This window comes from Micromys minutus (assembly GCF_963924665.1).
Source record: "Micromys minutus genome assembly, chromosome: 20".
Lineage (NCBI taxonomy): Eukaryota > Metazoa > Chordata > Mammalia > Rodentia > Muridae > Micromys > Micromys minutus.
This window is the reverse complement of record NC_137955.1, coordinates 28,698,152-28,719,473: the sequence shown is the minus strand read 5'-3', so window position 1 is coordinate 28,719,473 and position 21,322 is coordinate 28,698,152. Positions and strand designations below refer to the sequence as shown.

The 21,322-nt window shown below is 46.4% G+C and overlaps 1 protein-coding gene across 2 annotated transcripts in view; it reads left to right on the top strand.

Annotated features, from left to right (window-relative positions):
* PDZD2 (PDZ domain containing 2) overlaps positions 1-21,322 on the top strand; it is a 218,509-nt gene that overhangs the window by 131,737 nt on the left and 65,450 nt on the right. For both annotated transcript variants that reach the window (XM_080933679.1, XM_080933680.1), the window contains exons 3-5: positions 1,308-1,450; positions 4,285-4,417; positions 9,456-9,611. In XM_080933679.1, coding sequence (XP_080789805.1) covers positions 1,308-1,450; positions 4,285-4,417; positions 9,456-9,611 — 432 coding nt within the window. The remainder of the gene's footprint in view (positions 1-1,307; positions 1,451-4,284; positions 4,418-9,455; positions 9,612-21,322) is intronic.

The following is a 21,322-nucleotide window of genomic DNA, read 5'->3' as shown; positions in this document are numbered from 1 at the left end:
GCGAGTGTGCTGTGACTCATGGCCACATCCCCAGTGTTTAAAAAAACAAAACCAGTAATAAAGAACTGAGCCTAAACTTTTAAAAAGAATCACTTTTAAAGATTTTTACGGGGCTGGAGAGATTGTGCAGGGTTTAGGAATGCCAGGGTTCAGTTTCCAGAATCCATATCACGTGACTTAAAACTGCCTGTAACTCCAAGTCTAAGGGGTTTGATGCCTTCTGATCTTTGTGGGCACTTACACATACATATGTGCACACAGACAGACAGACACACACACACACACACACCTCTCAATATCAAATTCATCAATTTTTCATTTGGGTTTCCCTTGTATTTTAAGGACATATAAGATTCAGTTCGATTTGGTTTCATATGGGTATTGTTTTTACATGATTGAATCTGAACATCAAAACTCCAAAATACTCAAGATCTGAAAATTGCTATGGTACCATAAGTGGACGATTCCACGCCATGGCCTTTGAGATAACTCATAGCCAAGGTGACAAGTGGACTGAACATATTGAATAATACCACCTTTTTAGTCCATATAAGCTACCTATGAAACAAATGAATTTCATATTTTAACTTTGTGCTCCATCCCCAAAATAATCTCAGTGTGCATGTGTAACTATCCCGAAAGGCAATGAAATCTGAAGCCCTTTGGTCCCCAGCCTCTCATGAGGGATAGTTAGCAAGGTCTCTGTGGATCCCTGTCAACAACTGCTCAGTCTTTCTCTGCTGCTTCCTGTGTCCATAGGTGCTCCATTGAGTCTTCCCACAAACCTCCAAACAGTGATAATGGCTCTCACGTTAGAAGCAAAGGAAGGTATCTCTAAGTTATAAATGGCAGAGCGTCCCGTAAGCCAGTAGAGGTTTTCTGGTTCTAAACCTGAGCTGAGCCGCCTTCTTTCACCTTCCCATATGTATCAGCAGCTGTACAGAAGTGAACGGATCCCAGGGTGAACTAGTGTTTGCATACATAGTGGTACCTGCCTCCCAAGGAGAGGATGCATCACCCACAGGACACAATCAGAATTTTCTGTATACTCGGCTGCCGCCACACATGTGGACAGTGATGTCCTAGAGAATGACACAGACAGGACATTTCCGTTATTCTAGAAGGTTCTATGTACAGCACTGACAGCTAGACTTTGGTCCAGTCAACAGATGCCTTTTCTTACATGCTTATTTGTGATATTTGATGACAAGTGACAGATGCCTGGCCTCGTGTGATGGCGCTACTCTCCCATGTCAATGCTGTGTGTCTGTCGGCATCCTTCATGCATGCTCACTTTTTCTTCCAAGGAGGAAGTTGGCCGGATATGGAAGATGGAGCTGCTCAAAGAATCAGATGGGCTGGGAATTCAGGTTAGTGGAGGCCGAGGATCAAAGCGCTCACCTCACGCTATCGTTGTCACCCAAGTGAAGGAAGGAGGTGCCGCTCACAGGTGACTAGATAACTCTTCCCCATCCCTCTGCCCCTTCCTCCTCCCCTTCCCTCTGGTGCTGGGTGCTAGTGTCTTTCACTTGGTCAAAGCTCTGGTAGTTATGGTTCATAAAGATTTGGGGGGGGGGGGCGGGGAGGAAAACAGACAAGAACAATTCTCACCAAACAGGCCTCTGAACACAGGAAGTGGCTCATTAGGAAGGATGCTTAGGATATTCATTTCAAACCATAGAGCAGAGATTTGATTTCTTTGTGCTCCTTGCTAGATTGCTTACTTATCCTAACTCTTGCATTATTACTGTAGTAATAATGTGGTTATTTATCAAGAAAGTGCCCCTCCCCTGAACAGGGGGTCACAGTCCTGACATCTGAAGTCCTGTGAGTCAGTGACCAATCACCCAGGAAAGTGGCACTAGGTTAAAAGGTCATGCAAATGCATCAGATCTATCAGAATTTCACACATGCACACGTATGCTTGCAGTCATGTGTCTATACTGCACAAATCTTCTCCATGTGACCTAAAATGTGGCACTTAAGAGCATTTGCAGGGGAGATGATCTGAACAATTGAGAGGGACAATTTAGCTGGTGCACATATGAAAAAGGTTATCTGAGTGTAAGGTGTGTAGCCATCCCCAAATGTCAGGCATGGTCTTTGCTGTGCCACTTGCTTCTGTTCACGTGGAGTATCTACTATTTACGGGGCACAGTAGCAGTTGCCACGCCCACGTGTCTACAGTAAGAGGGCGTGGAGAATGGTGTTGGTAGGAAAGTGTCTTTTATCTAGTCTGGAATCTCCTCAGGCAGGGGACCCAGATTTCAAGAGCAATACGGCAGGCCACAGCAATGTCAGCCTTCCCAAGACCGAGAAAGAAAAACCTATCTCTTAAGGTATAGCTGAAGGAGCTAAGCTATTTAGGGATAACAGAAAACTAAGGAGAGGACTAGGCAAAAACTAGGAGACTGCTTCTTGCTCTTCAGCCTCGTTTAGCAGGATGCTAAAAACTACACTAGTAGTAAGATTAACTCCAACAGTCAATTATCCAAGTGACAGACAGTATTAAGAGATTAAGACCTTAGATGGTTTTAACCCAGATGAGCATCATTTAATGTCCTGAGTGGCATTCCTGATTTGCCTTAAGGAACTCAGCAGCTAGCCATTCTCCCATTGATGGTACATCTTCCTCTCTGGTCTGTCTAGCAGGTTGGTAGATGGAAAATTCCTGTGCTCAGAGATAAGCCTTATGTAGAGATGATGCTCTTGTTTTCCCATCAGAGCTGGGGCTAAATCAGTCCTATCGTTTTTTTTTTTCTTCTCACTATTAGCCTGGAGTGGTGTGTGTGTGTCTCTCTTCCCTGTGGTCTGTGACTCATCCGTGGGGCATTTGAATTAATAACAGGAGATGAGAGAAATGCAGTTAGAGAGCAGAATAAGAGAAGGGATGAGCTGGGATGTCCTGGTGGTGTTGGGAGTAAGCAAGCCCACTAGCCATGGCCTGGTCTCTCTCCTCCCATAGGACCAGCCCGACCTATACACTGCCTTGAGGATCCAGGACATCCTTCCCTCCTGACTTTCCCATTCCCCCTCTCTTGCCATGCTAAGTAACTCATGGGGCCCTTAGCATTTTTCTAGGGATTTTTGCAAACAGAAGGCAGAGACTGTTGGAAGTCCCTTTTATCTTCTATTATAGCCTAAACTCGTGAGGAAAGATTATCATGTGAGCCCTAGAGAAAGGAGACAATCAGATGTTGGTGAAGGCACAAAGAAGGAGGAAAAGATGGAAGGGGAGAAGTTGGTTGGTTCACTGGGAGGAAGCACAGAAGAGAGACCTGTGCGGACCCGGGAGGGTGCAAGGTGTGCACAGGGTCCACAGTAGGACCTGGGTGGTGATGGCAAACTGTGAGACACACACAGTCTGCTTCACCAGGTTTCTGTCTGAGTGTCAGGCACCTTTTTGTTTATGGGAGACCAGACTATGGCCACCTCCATGGACCCCACTGCAGAAGCCAGTTTCTAGGGTTGTGTGCACTAAGGGCCATGACCTGTCCTGAGGAGACAGTCCCAGTGACATCGGAGTCTCCTGCCTGCCAGTGAGGTGGAAGCTCTGAGTCAGCCCTAATTTAAATGAAAAAAGACCTACTTAGTCCAACTAGGCCCCATCGTTTTACAACCATAGATATGAGTCCAATCTCAACCATATAACCATAGCAAGCTCAACGCTTCATTGCTGTGATTGAGCCTTCTGCTTCTGTAGTTTGTCCTCCGTGGGGACCCAAGAGTGAAACTTTTATCTTCAAGGCCCTGCAGCTCTATGGTGGGGTGAAGAGGTACTGATGCTTACCACGTAGCCTCAGTTCCCAGGTTCCCAGAATCCTGCCTCTGGCTGATGGGGGCAGAGGAGGGGAGCGGAAGGGCTGCAGGTGGGCTTGCCGTGTCTTGGCGCTGTCTGTGTTCAGCTTAGCAATAGCCCTGAGCTGAAGACAAGGGAGGATTAGGGAAAGAATGACTTGACTCTCCTAAGACCTAGAGGGTCTTAGTTGCTCTGTCTCAGTGATCACCCAGATGAAGTGTCATCGACTTTTGTTGTCAGATATGCTTAGCTTAAGAGTGAGCATATTACTAAGTGGCCATCAAGAGTCCTAGAAATACTCCTGTCCCTGAGTCGGGTACTAGCTTAAAGTGGTCCCACCCAAAGTCATCTTGAATTGTCTTTCCTCCCTCTTCCCCCCCCTTATCTAATTGTTCCTTCTCATGACTTTGCCTAGCTCCTAGAAGATGCTGCCTCTCTAACCCAGAATGTCTTGACAAGGGGTCTTTCTTCCCATCTCCACTCAGGGATGGCAGGCTGTCCTTAGGAGACGAATTGCTGGTGATCAACGGTCACTTACTGGTCGGGCTCTCCCATGAGGAAGCTGTGGCCATTCTGCGTTCAGCCACTGGGATGGTACAGCTGGTGGTGGCCAGCAAGGTAGGTAGTTTTTGTCATTCTTAGTATTTATCATGGTACTGTGAGTCTGGACGTGAGCCTTTCCCATGTTAAACAGGTATGTGCATGCTTACAGCTTGTCTTGGGCTATGCATGCAGTAGCTGCGATTCCGCAGGATGTGCACATGTGAAGTCCGTTATCTGAAATGCGCTCACTCACTTAAGTTATTAAAGATGGTTGGCAGTTAGAAAAGTCATAGCAGAATGAAGGAGAAGGTAAGGAATAGGAGATACAGAAGGAGGAAAGAGGGAGACTGTGTGGATTTTTTTTTTTTTTTTTGGTTTTTGTTTTTTTTTGTTGTTGTTGTTACTATGATGACATTCCTGAGATAGGCAACTTAAAGAAGAAGGAAGGTATTAGGGCTCATGGCTTCAGTGTGTGACCCCACTGGATCCCTTGCTGGGCCTGTGACCAGGCAGAAACATCATGGCAAAAGAGTATGATGGGTAAAGAAAAGCTGTTTGCCCTGTGCAGTCCAGAAACAAAGGCACTGAGCCATGAAAAGACCCTTCAAAGACACATACCCCAGGGACCCACTTAGTCCAACTAGACCCCAACTTTCTGTTTCTACCACTTCCCAGTACTCCAGTTATGAATCCATTGATGGACCCATTAGGTGAGAACACACAGGATCCAACCACTTCCCTAAGTCCCACCTCCAAGCATTGTACCAAGGACCAGGCCTCCAACATAGCTGGGGGTGAGGAAGATGGACACTTCACATCCAGACTACCTCTGTAAGGAATGATCTTCTGAGGCCAGAAAAGTCTCAGTGCTGTCTGTAGGCAGGCCATGGGCCCCAGTCTAGTCGCCCTTAACTGTTAGAGCTGGAAGAAGCTCTGTGCCTCCTTTGTCTAACCACTTCCACCTTGCCTTCCTCCCCAATGCAGATAAGACAGTGAGGCAGATTATCCAAGGTGGCTGCCATCTTGCAGAGGTCATGGTGCCATCAACAGTGCCAGCCAGCAAATGCTTGGCATACCACCCTCTGTCCCATTCTGATGCCATCTCTCCCTCCCGGTTTTCACTGTCTTCATGGGATCATGAAACCCCAGTCTGGGCTTCTTTCACCCATGTGTGTTAACGTTAATGACTCCATCATGGGCTCCTGGGATCTGCATTCAGCAGTCACCTGGGAAAGCCTGCTGATGCCACAGCTCTGAGGAGAGATGACAATAAATGTTCTTCTGCTGTGTCTCCTGGTTGTGCAGTTGAGACCACTAAAGAGGTCCTATGACTTAGGAGTAAGTAGGGTAGAACCACGCGGCTGTTTCTCCACCGACTGGCTAACTAGGAGAATGTGTGTGAAGCCACACACAGCTTAGCTCTGCATAGAGGCTGTTGCCAGGGCTTCTAGTTCCCTTTCCATCTTCCCCATTTTTATTTTGGACCTTGTCATCTGTAGGTTTTCTTATTTCTTCTCTTCTTAGATTACAAGATCTAGCGCCAGTTTGAAGAATGCAGTTGGTCCTTCCATATCCATGAGTATCTATTCATACAGACTCAACCAACCTCAGGTGGAAAGTACTTAAGATAACAGTTGTATTTTTACTGAACACAGACTCCATCTCCCATTGTTACTCCTTAAATAACCCAGTAGCTCTTTCTAGAGCATACACATCATATGGTAACCTGGGAATTATTTAATGTGTAGAGAAAGATATGTATAGGTTTTATATAAATATTATACCATGTTGTAGGAAGGATTTAAGCATCCTTAGGCTCTGGTGTCTGTGGAAAGTCTCTCACAGGAAACAAAGACAACTATGTAGAATAACAAATAGATTAGGATTCCTTTTTGTGCTATTTGAAAAACCTGCCTTTCTTTCTACCTTTTACCCCAAACCTTTGACTGGGACATTACGGTGGCCGAGGTACATCTTTGGTGAAGGTTGTAAGCGCCTGAAGCAGCTCTGAGCCCACTCTTCTTGGTAGCCCTTTGTTCCCTACAGAGGTTATGTGGGCCCTGGAACTTCTCCTGAGTCTGTCATACCCAGAGGTTTGTCTACATCTCTCAACAGGGACAAGGAAGAGCAGAGGTCCTAGGGGTTTCTCTGCCCCCCTGCTGGCCACTCCATTACCATAGGAGGGACATTCATGGGCTCTCAAGGATGGTTCTGAGTAAGGCCAAGCTCTCCATGCACCCGGCACCTTCAGAGATAAAAAGTAGAGTATACAACAGTTGCCAGGTACTAGAATCATCCCGCTGGATGCTAGAACAGTCCCCCCTGAGGCAGATGTATGTTCTTATCCAAAGGTTTCCATTTAAATCCCCACAGTTATTTAACTTCCCTGGGGGGCTGAGGGCAGTAGACAAAAGCCAGTTTTCTGCCAAGTCCAATGGATTGTGAAATGTCTGGGGCTGCCATTTACCCAGCTGCCCTCGAGGTGAAGAGGATGTAAAGTGTAACAGAGCAGGGTGTCAGAAAAAAGAGAGCGGGTTCCTGCCAGAGGCTGGGATCCTTGTATGGTCCAGAACTAGTTCTCACACCATGGGATCCCGGGCACCTACCTTAGACCTCAGAGGATAACGCCTTTCAATTCGTGCTGTGTTTCCTGTTTACGCTCTCGGGCTGCCAGCCATCCAGCGTGCTGCTGGTTCCTAACCTTGTCTCCAACTGTCTGGGTGTTTATCCACCCAAGAGGAAGAGGAGCATCCCATCAGCAGGCTCCTCCTGGCATGCAGCCATTCCTCCTTATCTAACCAGAATAGGATATTTAGGCTTTGTCTTGTCTTTAAACCTGGGCTATGAAGGATGGGAGAGTTTCCAGCTTCTGACTATAAAGAATACTAAAAATGTAAAATCTTAACTGTTCTAGACCTAGGAAGCTTGTCAGGAAACTTTTAAGGCATTGTTGGGAAGTGTGGTTACCTCATGGAGAGGATGCTGGATGCTTACACAGAAACTGCTATCCCGCATCATAGTTTGGGAGTCTGTCTTGTGGCAGCAGACCCACCAGTGTTCTGGATAGTTTTTTTTTTTTTTTTTTTTTTTTTTTTGTCAGCTTGATGAAAGTCAGGGTTCTGTGGGAAAAGGGCGTTTCCATAAGATTAGCCCGTAGTCTGTGGGAACGTCTCCTGGTTCATGTGAGGGGCCAGCACACTGGTAGTATCACCCCTGAGCAGGTGGCCTGGGGTTCCGTAAAACAAACTGAGCAAGCAGACCATGGAGAGCAAAGCCAGGAAGCAGCTCTCCTCTGTAGCCACTGCTTGAGTTCCTGTTTCCAAGTCCCTGCCTTGGGTTCTGTCTTTCCATCCTGGTAGACTCATAAGGACGTGTGAACTGAATGAACCCTTCCTTCCTCATCTTGTTTAGTCCTTGTTTGGTTGGTTGGTTGATTTGTCTTGCTTTTTGAAACAGGTTCTTTCTAGATAGCCCTGGCTGACCTGGAACTCACTAAATAGACCAGGCTAGCCTCGTATTTACAGAGATTCTCCAGAGGGCTGGGATAAAAGGCATACAGCCCCACACCAAGCCTTTAGTCCATTTTAAAAATCACAGCAAGAATAAAAGCACACTAGGATAGCCAGGATAATTTTAAAGCTCTTTATTTACCCCCCCCCCCCCCGTGTGTGTGTGTGTGTGTGTGTGTGTGTGTGTGTGTGTGTGTATAAGGCTAGAGGCATTATATCATCCTGGAACTGAAATTATAGACAGTTATGAGCCACCTCTGTGGGTTGTGGGAACTGAACTCAGATCCCCCGAAAGAGCAGTATGCCATCTAAATTGCTGGGCTGTCCCGCTGGCCGGATTTTGATATTCTCAGTAGCACCATGCAAGCCGAAAGTTTCCTTTCACACTCTTTATTTTCCCTCTTGGTTTTATTAGGCAATAAACTGTTAAGCATTAAGTGTTTATTGAATCTCACATAGAAAACACACGGATGGTAGTGAAACTTTGCCTATGCTGCTACCAAGACCGACCACTAACTCACGTTCTTCCACTCAGAAGTGTGTGTGTGTGTGTGTGTGTGTGTGTGTGCGTGCATGTGCAGTATGCATGCTCATGTTTTTGTTTTCAATGAGTCAAACACAAAGAGAGGACATCTTGGAGGCCATCCCACATGGACTTAAACGCCAGCTCCACCCTGAGAAAAGCATTCTGGGCAAGCCGTTACATGTATAAACGAGCCCCTGAGCAGTGTGGCTGGCCAGGAGGAGCAGTGGAGAGTCTACCTCTCTCTTGGTCATAAGTGTATTGTGATTACACATGGATGATATCATGCTGTTACACTAATCTGCCTGTTCACCGAATGGCAGGCTGTGAGACCCTTTCCCACAAGAAGTTCATCTCGATGCCATGGAAAGTTCTACCTCATGGCTGCTTTGCAGTGTACTCACTGGTTAGGACCTTCATTTTCTTTTTTCAAAACAACTCTTTCTTGCTGATGATCCAACAGAGGAGACGACACAGAAAAGAAATGGACTCACATCCCGCCTGAGCACTTATTTCCTTAGAGACAAACGGTACGGTGTTTGTTCACAATTACTGGTGCAAAATGGTTGTTCTAAGCCTGGAGCGCAGCTCATTTGATGAAGTGTTTGCCTAGAGCGAATGTTCCTCACATTCCTTGGGGTTGAAAATGGCATCAAACAGGTGACGCGTTGCTGACTTTAGGTGCCAGATCACTAAACATGTGTTGACATCTCCTACACCTTATGAGTTGGTTTTGGCTTCTGCATTCTGCGGCTAGTCAAGCAGTTTGATGGGTCAAGCTTTGAAGAACATTCTGTTCCCTACAGAAGTGGCCAAGCTGAGGAGATGGAGAGAAAACACTGCAGTCTTCAGCCCAGCTCCCATCCCTGGTCTCGGTATCTAGTGGCCTTTCTAGGAAGTGTGCCAGGCTCCCGGGAGCTTCTTATGGCTTTAGACCCCTGACATTAACAGTGACCCCACATGTGTGGACCATCAACTTCACATTCTGTGGGAGCTTGTGGCTAGTCTCAGCAGGTTGATTTCCATTAGCCCCTGCTGGTACCCGGGGGGTAATTCCTGGGCCTTTCATGTGTCCTCTTAGGAGTGTTCAGCGGAAGACCTTCTGAAGTTAACGGCGAAGAGCTTACCTGACCTGACCAGTTCAGTGGAGGACATGTCCTCCTGGACTGACAATGAAGACCAGGAGGCAGCTGGGGATGATGAAGAGGGGCCGGGCTCAGCTGCTGTCCGGGGCACGGTAAGTGAGCCTCTGGGTGCTTCCAGCGCTAGGATGATGCTTCTCTGAAGACGTGGGTGACAGAACCAGAGAAGAATGCGGCGCCTTCCTTTTTATATTTCTCTCAGAACGTTCTGGAAACTTCTAGAAGGGAGATGCATTTCATTTAAGGATATTGGAAGCCACAGGCTGTTGGGTTGTGTGCCTGTAGATCAGTCTCTAGAACGCTTTTTCCTGTGCACGAAGACACTCTTGCTACTTCTTAAGGATGCTTGTAAACAACTGGGCTATTCAATACTGACTTCCAAACTTCTGCTTGAAAGTGGGAGAAACTACATTGGCAAGTTAGTGGTAAAGTACAGCTTTGAATTTGAATCATACCAGGTCATTCCCATAGCTTACAACGCTTCTCTCTGCACAAGGGATCTGCTCTGTTTCCACTGGCACACACGGGAACGCGACATAGTGTCCTGGTCTCTCACAGATCTGCTCTTGCACCAACCCTATTGCTGCAATTCTCTCTGTACTCCTCTCTGGGCCTTGAACTTAGATAGCATGGTTAAAGCTTTGGAAAATGAGCCCTGTCGATCCCGAGGACTTCAAAATCAAAACACCTGCATTCGTCATCATAGTTACTAGAAAATGCTGCTGCTTTTGAGGGAAGAAGGGTAAAGTTGCGTTTCTGTCAGAGGACAGCTTTCTCAGAAGGCCCCACCCAAGCAAGTGGGTAAAGCCCACCATGACGGACCAGGGTGGATGGGGCAGGTTAAACAACCCTGTGGCTGTTCCTTTCTCTACGCAGAATGTTGGCTTCCGGTGGCTTTCCTTTGGCTTTCAGCAAGAGTGGAAACTGAACTAATTTCCCCAGCCTTCACATCCCCTCTGCCTGCCTGCCTGTCAGACCTCTCTATTCGCTGAGCTTGCTACTAATTCTAAGCAACCCGCTTCACTTTCCCATCGCCCCGCATGGTGGCTTCCTGTTTTCCTGCCTCAGGACCTTTGCAGATGCTCTTCTGTCTGTGGAGACCTCTGTACAGCTGATGCTCATTTTCAAGACCTTGTAATCTGACTTCCTCAGAGGAACTAAGCATGCTATACTGTCCATCTGAGCTCACACAGGCTGTCCGTGTGCATCCTCTGAACTGCTGGACCCAGATTTGTTTCGTGTTTCTCCCAAGGCAGCATGGGTCCTCACAACTGGCCTGGCATATATGTAGACCATGCATCTCATTTTTTTGAGCTCTGAAACATTAAGTAAAGCTTTAGATAGGCACCTAGGGGTGTGGCTCCATGGGTAGATTACTTGCCTATGATATGTAAAGCCCTCAGTTGGATGAATTCCCCACACTACATACACCAGGTATTGTGCCACACGCCTGTTATCTCAGCACTTGGGTCAGAAGTTCAAAGTCATCATTCATATAGTGAATTTGAGGCTAGCCTGGGCTACATGAGACCTTTCTCAAAAAACAACATGAAATAAATTGCAGTACCAGGGAAAGCCTAAATCCTGTTGGCTGCTCCGTAGCACAGTTCCCCAAAAAGGCTAAGTCTTCAAAAACTACTCCAGCACCTGAGCACCCATTTGTGAACATCCTTCCATTTTTTATTCTGTGTAGGAAAAAAATGGAAGGCAGTATTTAGCTAGGTTTATCTACCATTAAATTGTATGTTTATTCCCAGAGCTGTCTCCAGCACAGCGCCTCACAGGGCCTTCATGTAACAGCTGGTGTCACTGGCAGCAGGGTTGGGGATAAGCCTGGAACCAGAGCATCCCACACCTTGTCTCTGTCCAGTGCACCCACCCTCCAAGTCTAGATTTCTCTCTCCTACCCCCTCCTTGTACCCTTCCCTGCTGTGCACTCACAGTAGCCCCGCCCCTTCTTATTATCCTAATGTATAGGGAATGGTGCATATGGCTGTCCAGCTGGCAGACTTTCCAACCCAGCTTCGTGGCTGTTTTAACCTTATGCTTTCCTCTAGAGAACTTCACCCCACACTCTCCTCCCAGACTCACCGTCTAGACAGGAGCCCCTTCTTAGCAGGTACCCAGGGGCACCTCAGCCAGCTTTATGGGGACCCGGGAGGGCTGGTAACTCAGTACACATTGCCTTCAGATAAAGTCCCAGCTACTGTGACCTCGGTGTAGGAGGTCACAGTCATGTTGACTCCCGTAAATATTCTAGGTTATATTTCCTTGCAGAAATCTCCCAAGGAATTATTTTTGAATTTTTTATACTAAATATTGCTCTGATAAGTGAACCATTATTCATATTCAACATGTTATATATTTTTAATTATTATTTAACATTACAGCGTTTGTAAATGTGCTTTTATAAATTATTATGATTTAAACCATTGTATGTAACATATGAATTTTTCTGATTATCAAAATAGAATTTCATTATACAGCTTGTAATAGCAGATATTCCAAAAATATGGGTGTGTCCTATCCAATTCATACCTCTCCTGTGCACATTTAATTTAGTTTAGTTTTTAAGATTGGATCACACTATGTAAATTTTTCACTGGGCTGGCCTTAAACTTACAGGGATCCTCCTGCCTTTGCCTCTGACTGCTAGAATTAAGGCATGAACTACCAGGCCCAGCTTTATGTACACATTTTAAACATGATAAATCTACACAGGGTATATTTACCCATATATGTCTGCACATGATTTTATGATTTTTTCTTAAATATCTTATGGCAGATATTGCCAAATCACAGGGTTGTTTTTCATAGCCACAACACATACATTAAGAAAGTGTAATTAGAGATGGAGCCACTGTTGCTCTTGCATATGCTGAGATCTGTGGGAAAGAAAGCATGCGTTGAGAGGAGCCAGGACAGCTTTGCTTTGAGGTACAGCACTTGTCTCCTTGTGGGTTATCCTAGCTCAGTTGTCTCTCAAGGACCAGAAGTCATCCAGGAATACACACACACACATACACTTACATACACACAGACAGACACACAGACAAAAATACACATATGCACACACACATACACACAAACAGAGACATACAGGCACAAATACACACACACATACACACACAGACACAAATACACACACACACACACACAAAATACACAGACACACTTTAAGAGCTTATCCAGTCACCTTTCTTTGGGCCTACTGAGCCCAGCCCCCCCTAGCATTTGATACATGCATCATTTATTTTATTGGTTGTTTATGTCTCTGGGGAAAGAGAAAAATGCAACTTTTTTTTTTATTTTTAAGCCAGGGGTAGAGCTCCTGGAGTTTTCTCTATGCAGCAAGGTACCTTGTAGTCAGCACTTGGTACTTATTTCTTGATCAGAAGCTGTCTGCAAAGCAGACTCACACCAGCAGCATGAGCAGGATCTGGGAACTTGTTAGAAATACACATCCAGGGGCCGGCATTAAACAAGCACTCTACCACGGAGCCACCCCCAGCCTCCCAGGAACCTGTATAAAAATTCCACTGATTGAGACTTAGGCCGAGGTTCCAGAACCTCTGCCACACAGCTCTCCAGTGACATGAGGACACTCCCTTGTTGCTATGACTACTAGTATACTCTCCCCAAGTATAAGTAATTACAGCTCATCTGGAAATGTAGAAGCAGAGGGAGTCCAGGCTTGGGCCTCCAGCAGAGTGGCTCCTTCTGGAATCAGGGCTGGGATGGAATGGTCGCTCTTCCGCAATGGAGAACTTGTCCCCCTTTTTGTAATTTTTAACAACAGCAAGAAGCTTTAATGCAAGGAGTCTCTGCCATGTATAACACAGTTGTCTCTGCTCAGATGGGAGGGTTCAATTCAGCCTGTCGATCAGGAAGCCTGTGTCTGGCTGGCTTCCCTTGATGTCAGGGGAGTTGGTTGTGCTGTTTCAGAGATGGTACATTTGGAAGATCTTAGAGATCACTGGTGCGCTCAGGGCTTGCGCAGAATGAAGAACCTCACCTAGCAAAAGGAACGAGGAGTTAAGTTGGACCTGACCACCCTGTGAGCCTGACACAGGTGTTTGATTCCTTTTGTTCGTGGGACAGCCATGGGGATGAGATCCTAAACTTCTGTGTCCTAGGTAACTGTTTCCCTGCCAAGAGAGGATTGGGCCACTCATAATCACTTGGGCTGAATATCTGGTGAGATGTCTGCTCTACGTGTCCCAGACATGTCTGGACATTGAGAACTTACCGGAACATCTCAAGGTGTCATTCCCGGCTGACTCTGGTTGCCCCAGCTGAAAAACTGTTTCACCTTTGGGACATGAGCTAGAGTTTTTTCCTGATGAGTCTAAAGTCCTAGGGAAGAATGATGTGTACCGTGTACATGAGGCTGAACTTAATAGCATTAAAACATGTTGTTGAACTGGAAATCAGATCCTCGCAGAACGGGTCTGAAAATGTGGGGAAACTCAGTCCAGCTGAGCAGCTATATATAGCAGAAGGCAATGTTTCCCTCTCCAGCCTCAAGGATCACATTAAGACGTGGCTCTCCTGTGGGCAGTGGCAGGGGGTGTTCTGGTTTCAGGATCCTCTGCAGTTAATGCTTAGCAGCTCCCACTCAGTTCTTCTTCTTCCTGGGTGTCCACTTTTTCTTGCTTTAGGATTTGCCTCTTCCAGAAAAAAGTCTTTCAAGATGCACACACCATGGCTGCCTGGGTCTCTGGCATGCTGCGTGTCTACATAATGCTTTGTGAGCCTTAATATGGATTATCGCGACATACTTATTCGTATGTGTGTGTGTGTGTGTGTGTGTGTGTGTGTGTGTGTGTGTGACAGTTTTCTTAATGTTACTGTCCCTCTTTAGTGGTAGATCTGGGGAGTGTCTGGGACGGGTTTCTCATTTATCCATCCTATGTGTTCACTTTAGGCCTTCCATAGGTAGAGAGGACCTAGATGAATAGAGGTGGCAGTCACGTGGCCAGTCTCACATGATAGCTGGGGTTTCGACAATGCCCTCTACAAATCTCTAATCAACAAACAAACTGGTCAACTCCACTGAGTGGCCTTCTTCCCCCCACCACCTGGGAATTTAAATGGACACGGGACAGTGGACATTTGCTTGTATCCTGAGACTAGAATCTCCTTTGTTGTGGGAATTCGTAGATGAAAATGGGAATCGATTAAGCATCCTTTTTTTCAAAGAGGTAGTCTCTGGGTTACAAATAAGTAGGCACCTTTCTTGCCGTTTGGTTAAGAGTAGAGGAAGCAGGAAGGTGATGTGGGACCTGATTTTTAGCAAATAAATCAACCATAGTGACAAGGGATTAAACATCTCTACAGGAATGGCTAAAGGACAAGTGACGTGTGGACGGAAACACTAGCCCAAGGCACCAGGGAAAGAGCCCAAACTCACAGCTGTAGAGGGCACAGACTCAGATAAAGAGAACAGTGACTCTGAGGAACCTGGGGATGAGCCAGGCCATTCTTCTCATGTGTTAGGCTAGAAGACCTTGATGAGGGAGGCCACCGAGACCCACTGATAACAAGCTTCCCCTCCCCCCTCCACCCCTCCCCCATCTCTCCCACCCACTCCCAGCTCAGGCAGCCATGGGGAGAAACACAGGAGTCAGTAGACTAGGGGTTCACACATTCTACAGGCATGCGGCGTGATGCAGAGGGGTCATTGCACCTGCAGGAGGGCGTGGCTTGTAGGAGGTTGGATTCAGAAGGTCTGCAAGTGGTGGGGTCCAGGAGTCTGGGCTTTCTGAAGCCCCCATGGGACTCTGATGCTCAGAAAGCCTGTAGAAAGCAGAAGGAGCAAGCAGGACTCAACCAATCACCTAGTAGACTGGTAGGAACTCTCCTCCCCACTCCTATCCCCACCCCAGCACCTCCCTGTGCAGGGGACAGCCTTGAGACAAGGGAAGAGTTTTAGATTCAGACTACCCCATTCCTTCCTGTAGTTTAGGGGTCAGGAAGTAGGGATGTGTGCTGTGCACGTGGGAAACTTGGAAGCCTGGGGTCCATCAGGGCGCATGCTCACACATGGTGTTCTCGATGCCTTTGCGATACCTGTTTCTGCAGACAGACTGGCAGTGTGCTTGTGGAAGGTATCAAGCCAGCTCCAGCATGAGCAGACACACTGCTACCCCAGACTGCATATTTTTCTCTCCCCTGTCCCCAGCTATGACCTACTTCGCCTTTCCTCGCAATCCTGGACTTTCCCTGATGAGCCTCGGTTTATTTTCACATTTCAGGCTGAGCTCCCACTGGCAGGGAGCACAGCTAAGAGACTGAAACTCAAGGTACCGTGCAGAACTGCCAATACAGGAGAAGGAGAAAGGCTGCCATTAGCCCTGGCCTAAGAAACTAAGATTTAAATCTAGGGGTGGTTTTGATTTGGGTTTGGTTTCATACTTAAGGAGATGAAGCGATTCATGGAAGAGAACAGAGATAAGAATAATTATTTGCCCAGAAAGCTGCTGATGTTTGAATTAGACTTACGCTTGTAGCGACTTTTGCAAGGACTTGCTGAAACTCGCTACCTAGCTCCGTGCCTCCTTCCCTGCCTGCAGTTTGCAGTTCCCAGGGAAGTAAACATCTGGGCTGTTGCGTAGAAAAAGTGAATGCCGTGTCCTGTAAATGGGGGTTTATCATGAAGGGGTCCCCAAAGGGGAGTAGATACAGTTGAAGGGAGGCCCCTGGTTTCTGGGGTATAGAAGGAAGATATTAGGAAGTTTATAGATTGCATCACACTTTATTATAGTATTATTTGAGGGGGATATGTTTTGTTTTGATGTTTTATCTTTTGAGACATGGTTTCACTATGTAGTCCTGGCTGATTTGGGACTTGCAGTATAGATCAAGCTCTGCTTACCAAGTCCTGAGATTAAAGGCCACTATGCCCAGCCCTCGGTTTACTTTAGTTTTTGAAACTTTTCATTACGTTCTATTTGTGTGTGTGTGTGTGTGTGTGTGTATGTGTGTGTGTGTGTGTGTGAAGAAAATTTCATCTGTATACAGTCAGCTTTTGAACTTGAAATATTCCTTCAAATTTCAATGAAAATGCCATAATGGGCCACTAGAGCATGTAGTATATACTGCTTATTACATACTAATATATAAGATAGCATAATGGGCCACTAGAGCATGTAGTATATACTGCTTATTACATACTAATATATAAGATAACATAATGGGCCACTAGAGCATGTAGTATATACTGCTTATTACATACTAATATATAAGATAACATAATGGACCACTAGAGCATATGCTATATATTACTTATTACATACTAATATATAAGATAACATAATGAACCACTAGAGCAATAATACAGTGTCCTTGCCCTTCTGATAATGTCTTTTGTGAAAATTACATTGTAAATGTTGTATTTCTATCCCTAGATAAATGGCTTCCTGTCTTTGCATGTTCTAAGACTTTGTTCTAAAGACACCTTTCACTCTTGTCCTTAATTACACACCTTCCTACCGTCAGGGCCACTCCCTGATCTCTTAATTAGGGTCTGCCGAATTTAAGCCTGCTGGGGATGAGAGTGTATGTCCATATATTGCAAGGTAAAGGGAATAGAGAGATTAAAAAAGAAAAAAAGGGGAGTGGGCGGTTCTAAAACAGAAAATGTTCCCTGCCACAGACAAAGCAATAGCAATCAGTAAGGGAAACAAGGCAGTACTGGAGGTTCAAGAAGCCCTTAAAACTGCTCATGGATGGCAGAACATCATAGTCGAATCTTATCCCAGACAAGAGCTCCACTCTCAGCCTCCCTTCAACTTACTGTGATGACTTTTAAGAAAGTCTTGGGGCCTGGGGCTGGAGAGATGGCTCAGCAGTTAAGAGCACTGACTGCTCTTCCAGAGGTCCTGAGTTCAAATCCCAACCACCACACGGTGACTCACAACCATCTGAAATGGGATGTAACGCTCTCTTCTGGTGTGTCTGAAGACAGTAACAGTATACTCACATACATAAAATGAATAAATCTAAAAAGAAAAAAGAAAGTCTTGGGCCAGCAAGATGGCTCAGTGAGTAAAGGGCCTTGCTGCCAAGCCCGAGGGCGTGAGTTCAAGCCATCCTGGTACTTCCATGATGGAAAGAAGTGGAAGTGACTCTGCAGTTTCTCTGCATCCACCCATGTGCATGTGTGTACAGACATCACATATGCAGGCTCACAAAATAAGTCTGTGTAACAAAAATATTCTTTAAGTGACAAAATTGCTGTTGCCTTTGCTGGTGCTTGGATGCATTAGACAAATGCTCAGTGGATGCTGGAGACACATAACTTTTAACAAAAGCCTTTCTGGGCACCCAAAGGTGGAATTCCTTGACTTTCTCTATTCCAGCCCCATCTTATGCAACATGGTAGCACAAAGCCTGGGAAAACAAAACAAAGCAAAATAGAAGAGGTCAGAGTTCTGCTTTGGAATTCAGGGCAGAAATTTCTCAAAGAAACAAAGATGCTCTGGACCAATAGAGTTCTCCCACCCCACCCCCTGGTGGCCTGTAAGCTGGCCTTGTCTTTTGTTTGCTTTGTTGGCTTGTTTTTCTTGCCTTGCTGTTTACATACGTAGTAGTTTAGCTTCCTAGGTGACATTTGCAGAGAAAGACCATGGTCTCAGTACCCTATTTCACTTAAGGTGCCCCAACTTTCTTCTCTTGCCTACCAGGACTCTACAATTCCTTTCTTGGAAGATTTAATATTTTTACTCAAGCCTTCCTTCACCTGCCTTCTATGGTTCCTAATTTTGAATGTTTTCTTGGCCTTTTAACAACTGAGTCAGAAAGTCAGCCTCTGATTCATGACTTGCAGCAAAGTACCTTCTTCTCTCTCTCTCTCTCTCTCGCTCTCTCTCTCTCTCTCTCTCTCTCTCTCTCTCTCATGTTTGAAATTATGGTCTTGTTTCCCCTGAAAGATATCTATTTTTTAAATAAATATTTGTGGCATTGTCTTTTGCCCACCAGCCGTCTTAGCTCCCTGGGCAGACATCTCTAATCCTTCACAACATTCCTTCCACCCGTATTATGTCCAGACACAGACATTTATCACATGGCTTTGCAGGTGCCCAGAGCCAAGCCAGTGTATGAGTCAGCCAGCTCTACAGCCAACTCCACATCTCCATCAGCATTTTCTAGAGTGTTCCTCTCCTCTTACAGCGTTTATTCTAGCCCAGCATGAATTACTGTTATTTCTGTACATTTTAAAATCTCCACTGCTGTTCAGAGATAAACAAGAAGTCTAGTGAGCCAAATGCTCCGGGATGGGCCTTTAATGCAGACTGAGGAACTAGGACTTCTTTGACGAGAATTGTGTTTACAGGTGACTTTATAGGTGAGCGTCAGACAGACACAGTTTCCATGTCGGAATCCTTGGGCAGTGAGGGAGAGGAGGTATGCAGATAGGACCTATCTAACCCTAACCTGTTTCCGACAGATGCTCAAGTTTCCTTCTGACTTTAGGTGACGAGATGGGGGAGGGAAACGGGGTGTGACTAGGCCTCGAGACGAAGGCCAGGTGGGAGCTGCTGCCAGCTTTGTTGACCAGTCTCTGTTCCTCGGCTCTGCCCTTGTGCTGGTAAAGCAGCCACAGGCAGTAAGTCCACCAAAGGACTTGCCAGTGCTCCAAAGCAAGGATTCAGTGTTCAGCCATGTCCAGCCTCCCGCAGAAGTTTGAGCCCCTCTGAGGGTGATCGTTGGTGAGTCCCCCGAAAGCCTCTCCTGCTGTTTCCTGTGTGCTCTGCCTAGCAAAGCACATCTACAGTTTCTTGTCAGATTCTGAAAGACTTGCCCTTAGGACTGTGAGTCCTAAGTCAAGCCACGTAAACTCAGAACTCCCAGAAACAAGAATTCAGTGTACAACTCATGTTGGTCAGTAAATGGCATCAGAAGTCCCTGAAGGTACTGTGTGGGACTTAACAGTAAACCAGAGCCCACCACAATGCTCTTCTCTTTACCGAAGTCTTCCTGGATCGAGGCCAGTCAGAACAAGCTTTGTCACAATCCACAGGAGACCGAGGTTTTGTACAGGAGAGTGTTCACATGAACAGGCATTGCTGGCTTAGAAACCTTTCATAGCTTATTCTCATCTTAACTGCCATACCTCCTGCTCCCCTCCCACCTCCCGCTTGCCCCCCCTCTACATCTCCCGCTTGCTCCTCCCACACCTCCCGGCTTCCACCTTCCACCCCTCCCGCTTGCCCCTCCCACGCCTCCCGCTTGCCCCTCCCACATCTGCTTGCCCCTCCCACACCTGCTGCTTACCAGTCACATGCCATCTGCTAATATATTGTTTTCTTTGTTTATTTACTTACTTTGCGATTCTACAGATTGAATCCAGGGCCCACCTTCTGCCCAGACTATTCTTATCGTTTCTTCAGTCAGCCCTTCTATCATGCTTTTTGACCTTCTTGAGAGTTTTCCGTGCATACGTAGCACACACATACACAGAGAGACTCGCACTGTTCTAGTGCTCTGAGTTTAGACTACAGCTGTCAGGGTTGTGCTGTCAGAGATCTGTCAGGGTGGGAGCTTCCCACCAGCTACTGCAGAGGAGTGACCCTTAGGGGACCCTCTTCACTTCCCAGTCCATAAATCTAGAGAAGAGCCCCAGACCCCGTGGCCCTTTCACCCACAAGGTCATAGGGACACAGCTTATTGGTTGAGAATGTTGGCACACTTGTCTGTCACCATTTGAATTGCACTAAGGGGAATGTAAGTCCTCCTGCCAGACACACACTCACACTTGCACTTAAAGAATTGAGTCCCTGAGGATGCTGTCCTCTCAAAGCAAGAGGGTCACACAGGCTAATGACGGATGACAGGGGTCTGGAAGGTATACCACAGCTTTCTGTGGAAGCAAGAAACATATTTAATTTGTATGCATAGAATCATCTCAACAATCCCCAACACAATCCTTTAAAGCCCTCCAGATTGGCGGGATGGGTGTGGGAGGGAGGGGGTGATGAATGGGTGGGAACTGGAAACAGCCTCATACAGAACAAGGGCGACATTATTTCACTGGCAGTCACAGCCTGAATGTCTCCGTGGACATCAGCTGTAGCTCCTCCCCCGCTGCCTCTGCGGGTTTCTGAGCTGTGTACACTTCCTAAGCTCTGCATGGACCAAAGCAAGCAGGGATAACAAATTGGTCTCTCCGTGTCTCCTGCTTTTCTCTTTAGTCCCAAGCTATTCTCTTGGGAAACGGTTTTTGTAATTTTTGTGTGTAAGTTATAGGCTCCCTGCTACTTGATGCTGATTAAATTGTGAGTGTGTGCTTGTGTGTATGTGTGTGTGCATTCATGTGTGTGTGTGTATCTGGGTATATGTACATACATTTGTGTGTGTGTTTATGTATATGTGTCTGTGTGTATGTTTGTGTATGTGCATGCATTTGTGTCTGTGTATGTGCATGCATTGTGTGTGTGTGTGTGTGTGTGTGTGTGTGTGTGTGTGTGTGTATGTATGTGTCTGATTGTATATGTCTGAGTGTGTTGTTTCTTTAATTCGCTCGGTATGAATGGCTATTCATTTCTAGCCCTGGCCTCTCTGGTGACCCTCTGGTTCTCTTTCAGTCACTCACACATCAGCCCCAGAGATTTGGAAAATGGGCTTCATTTAGCAGCCTAAAATCCTTCTCCTGTGACTGACGCCTGAGAGGGAAGTCACGTTGTTCTGGCCTGTGGATCCTGACCAGTGGGTGCACCAACCCAGCTTCCCCGGGGATGAGAGCGGAGCTGTGTTCTGTCACAGCTGCAGATTCCTTTTGCCTCTTTTCTCTTTTTCCAAGTGT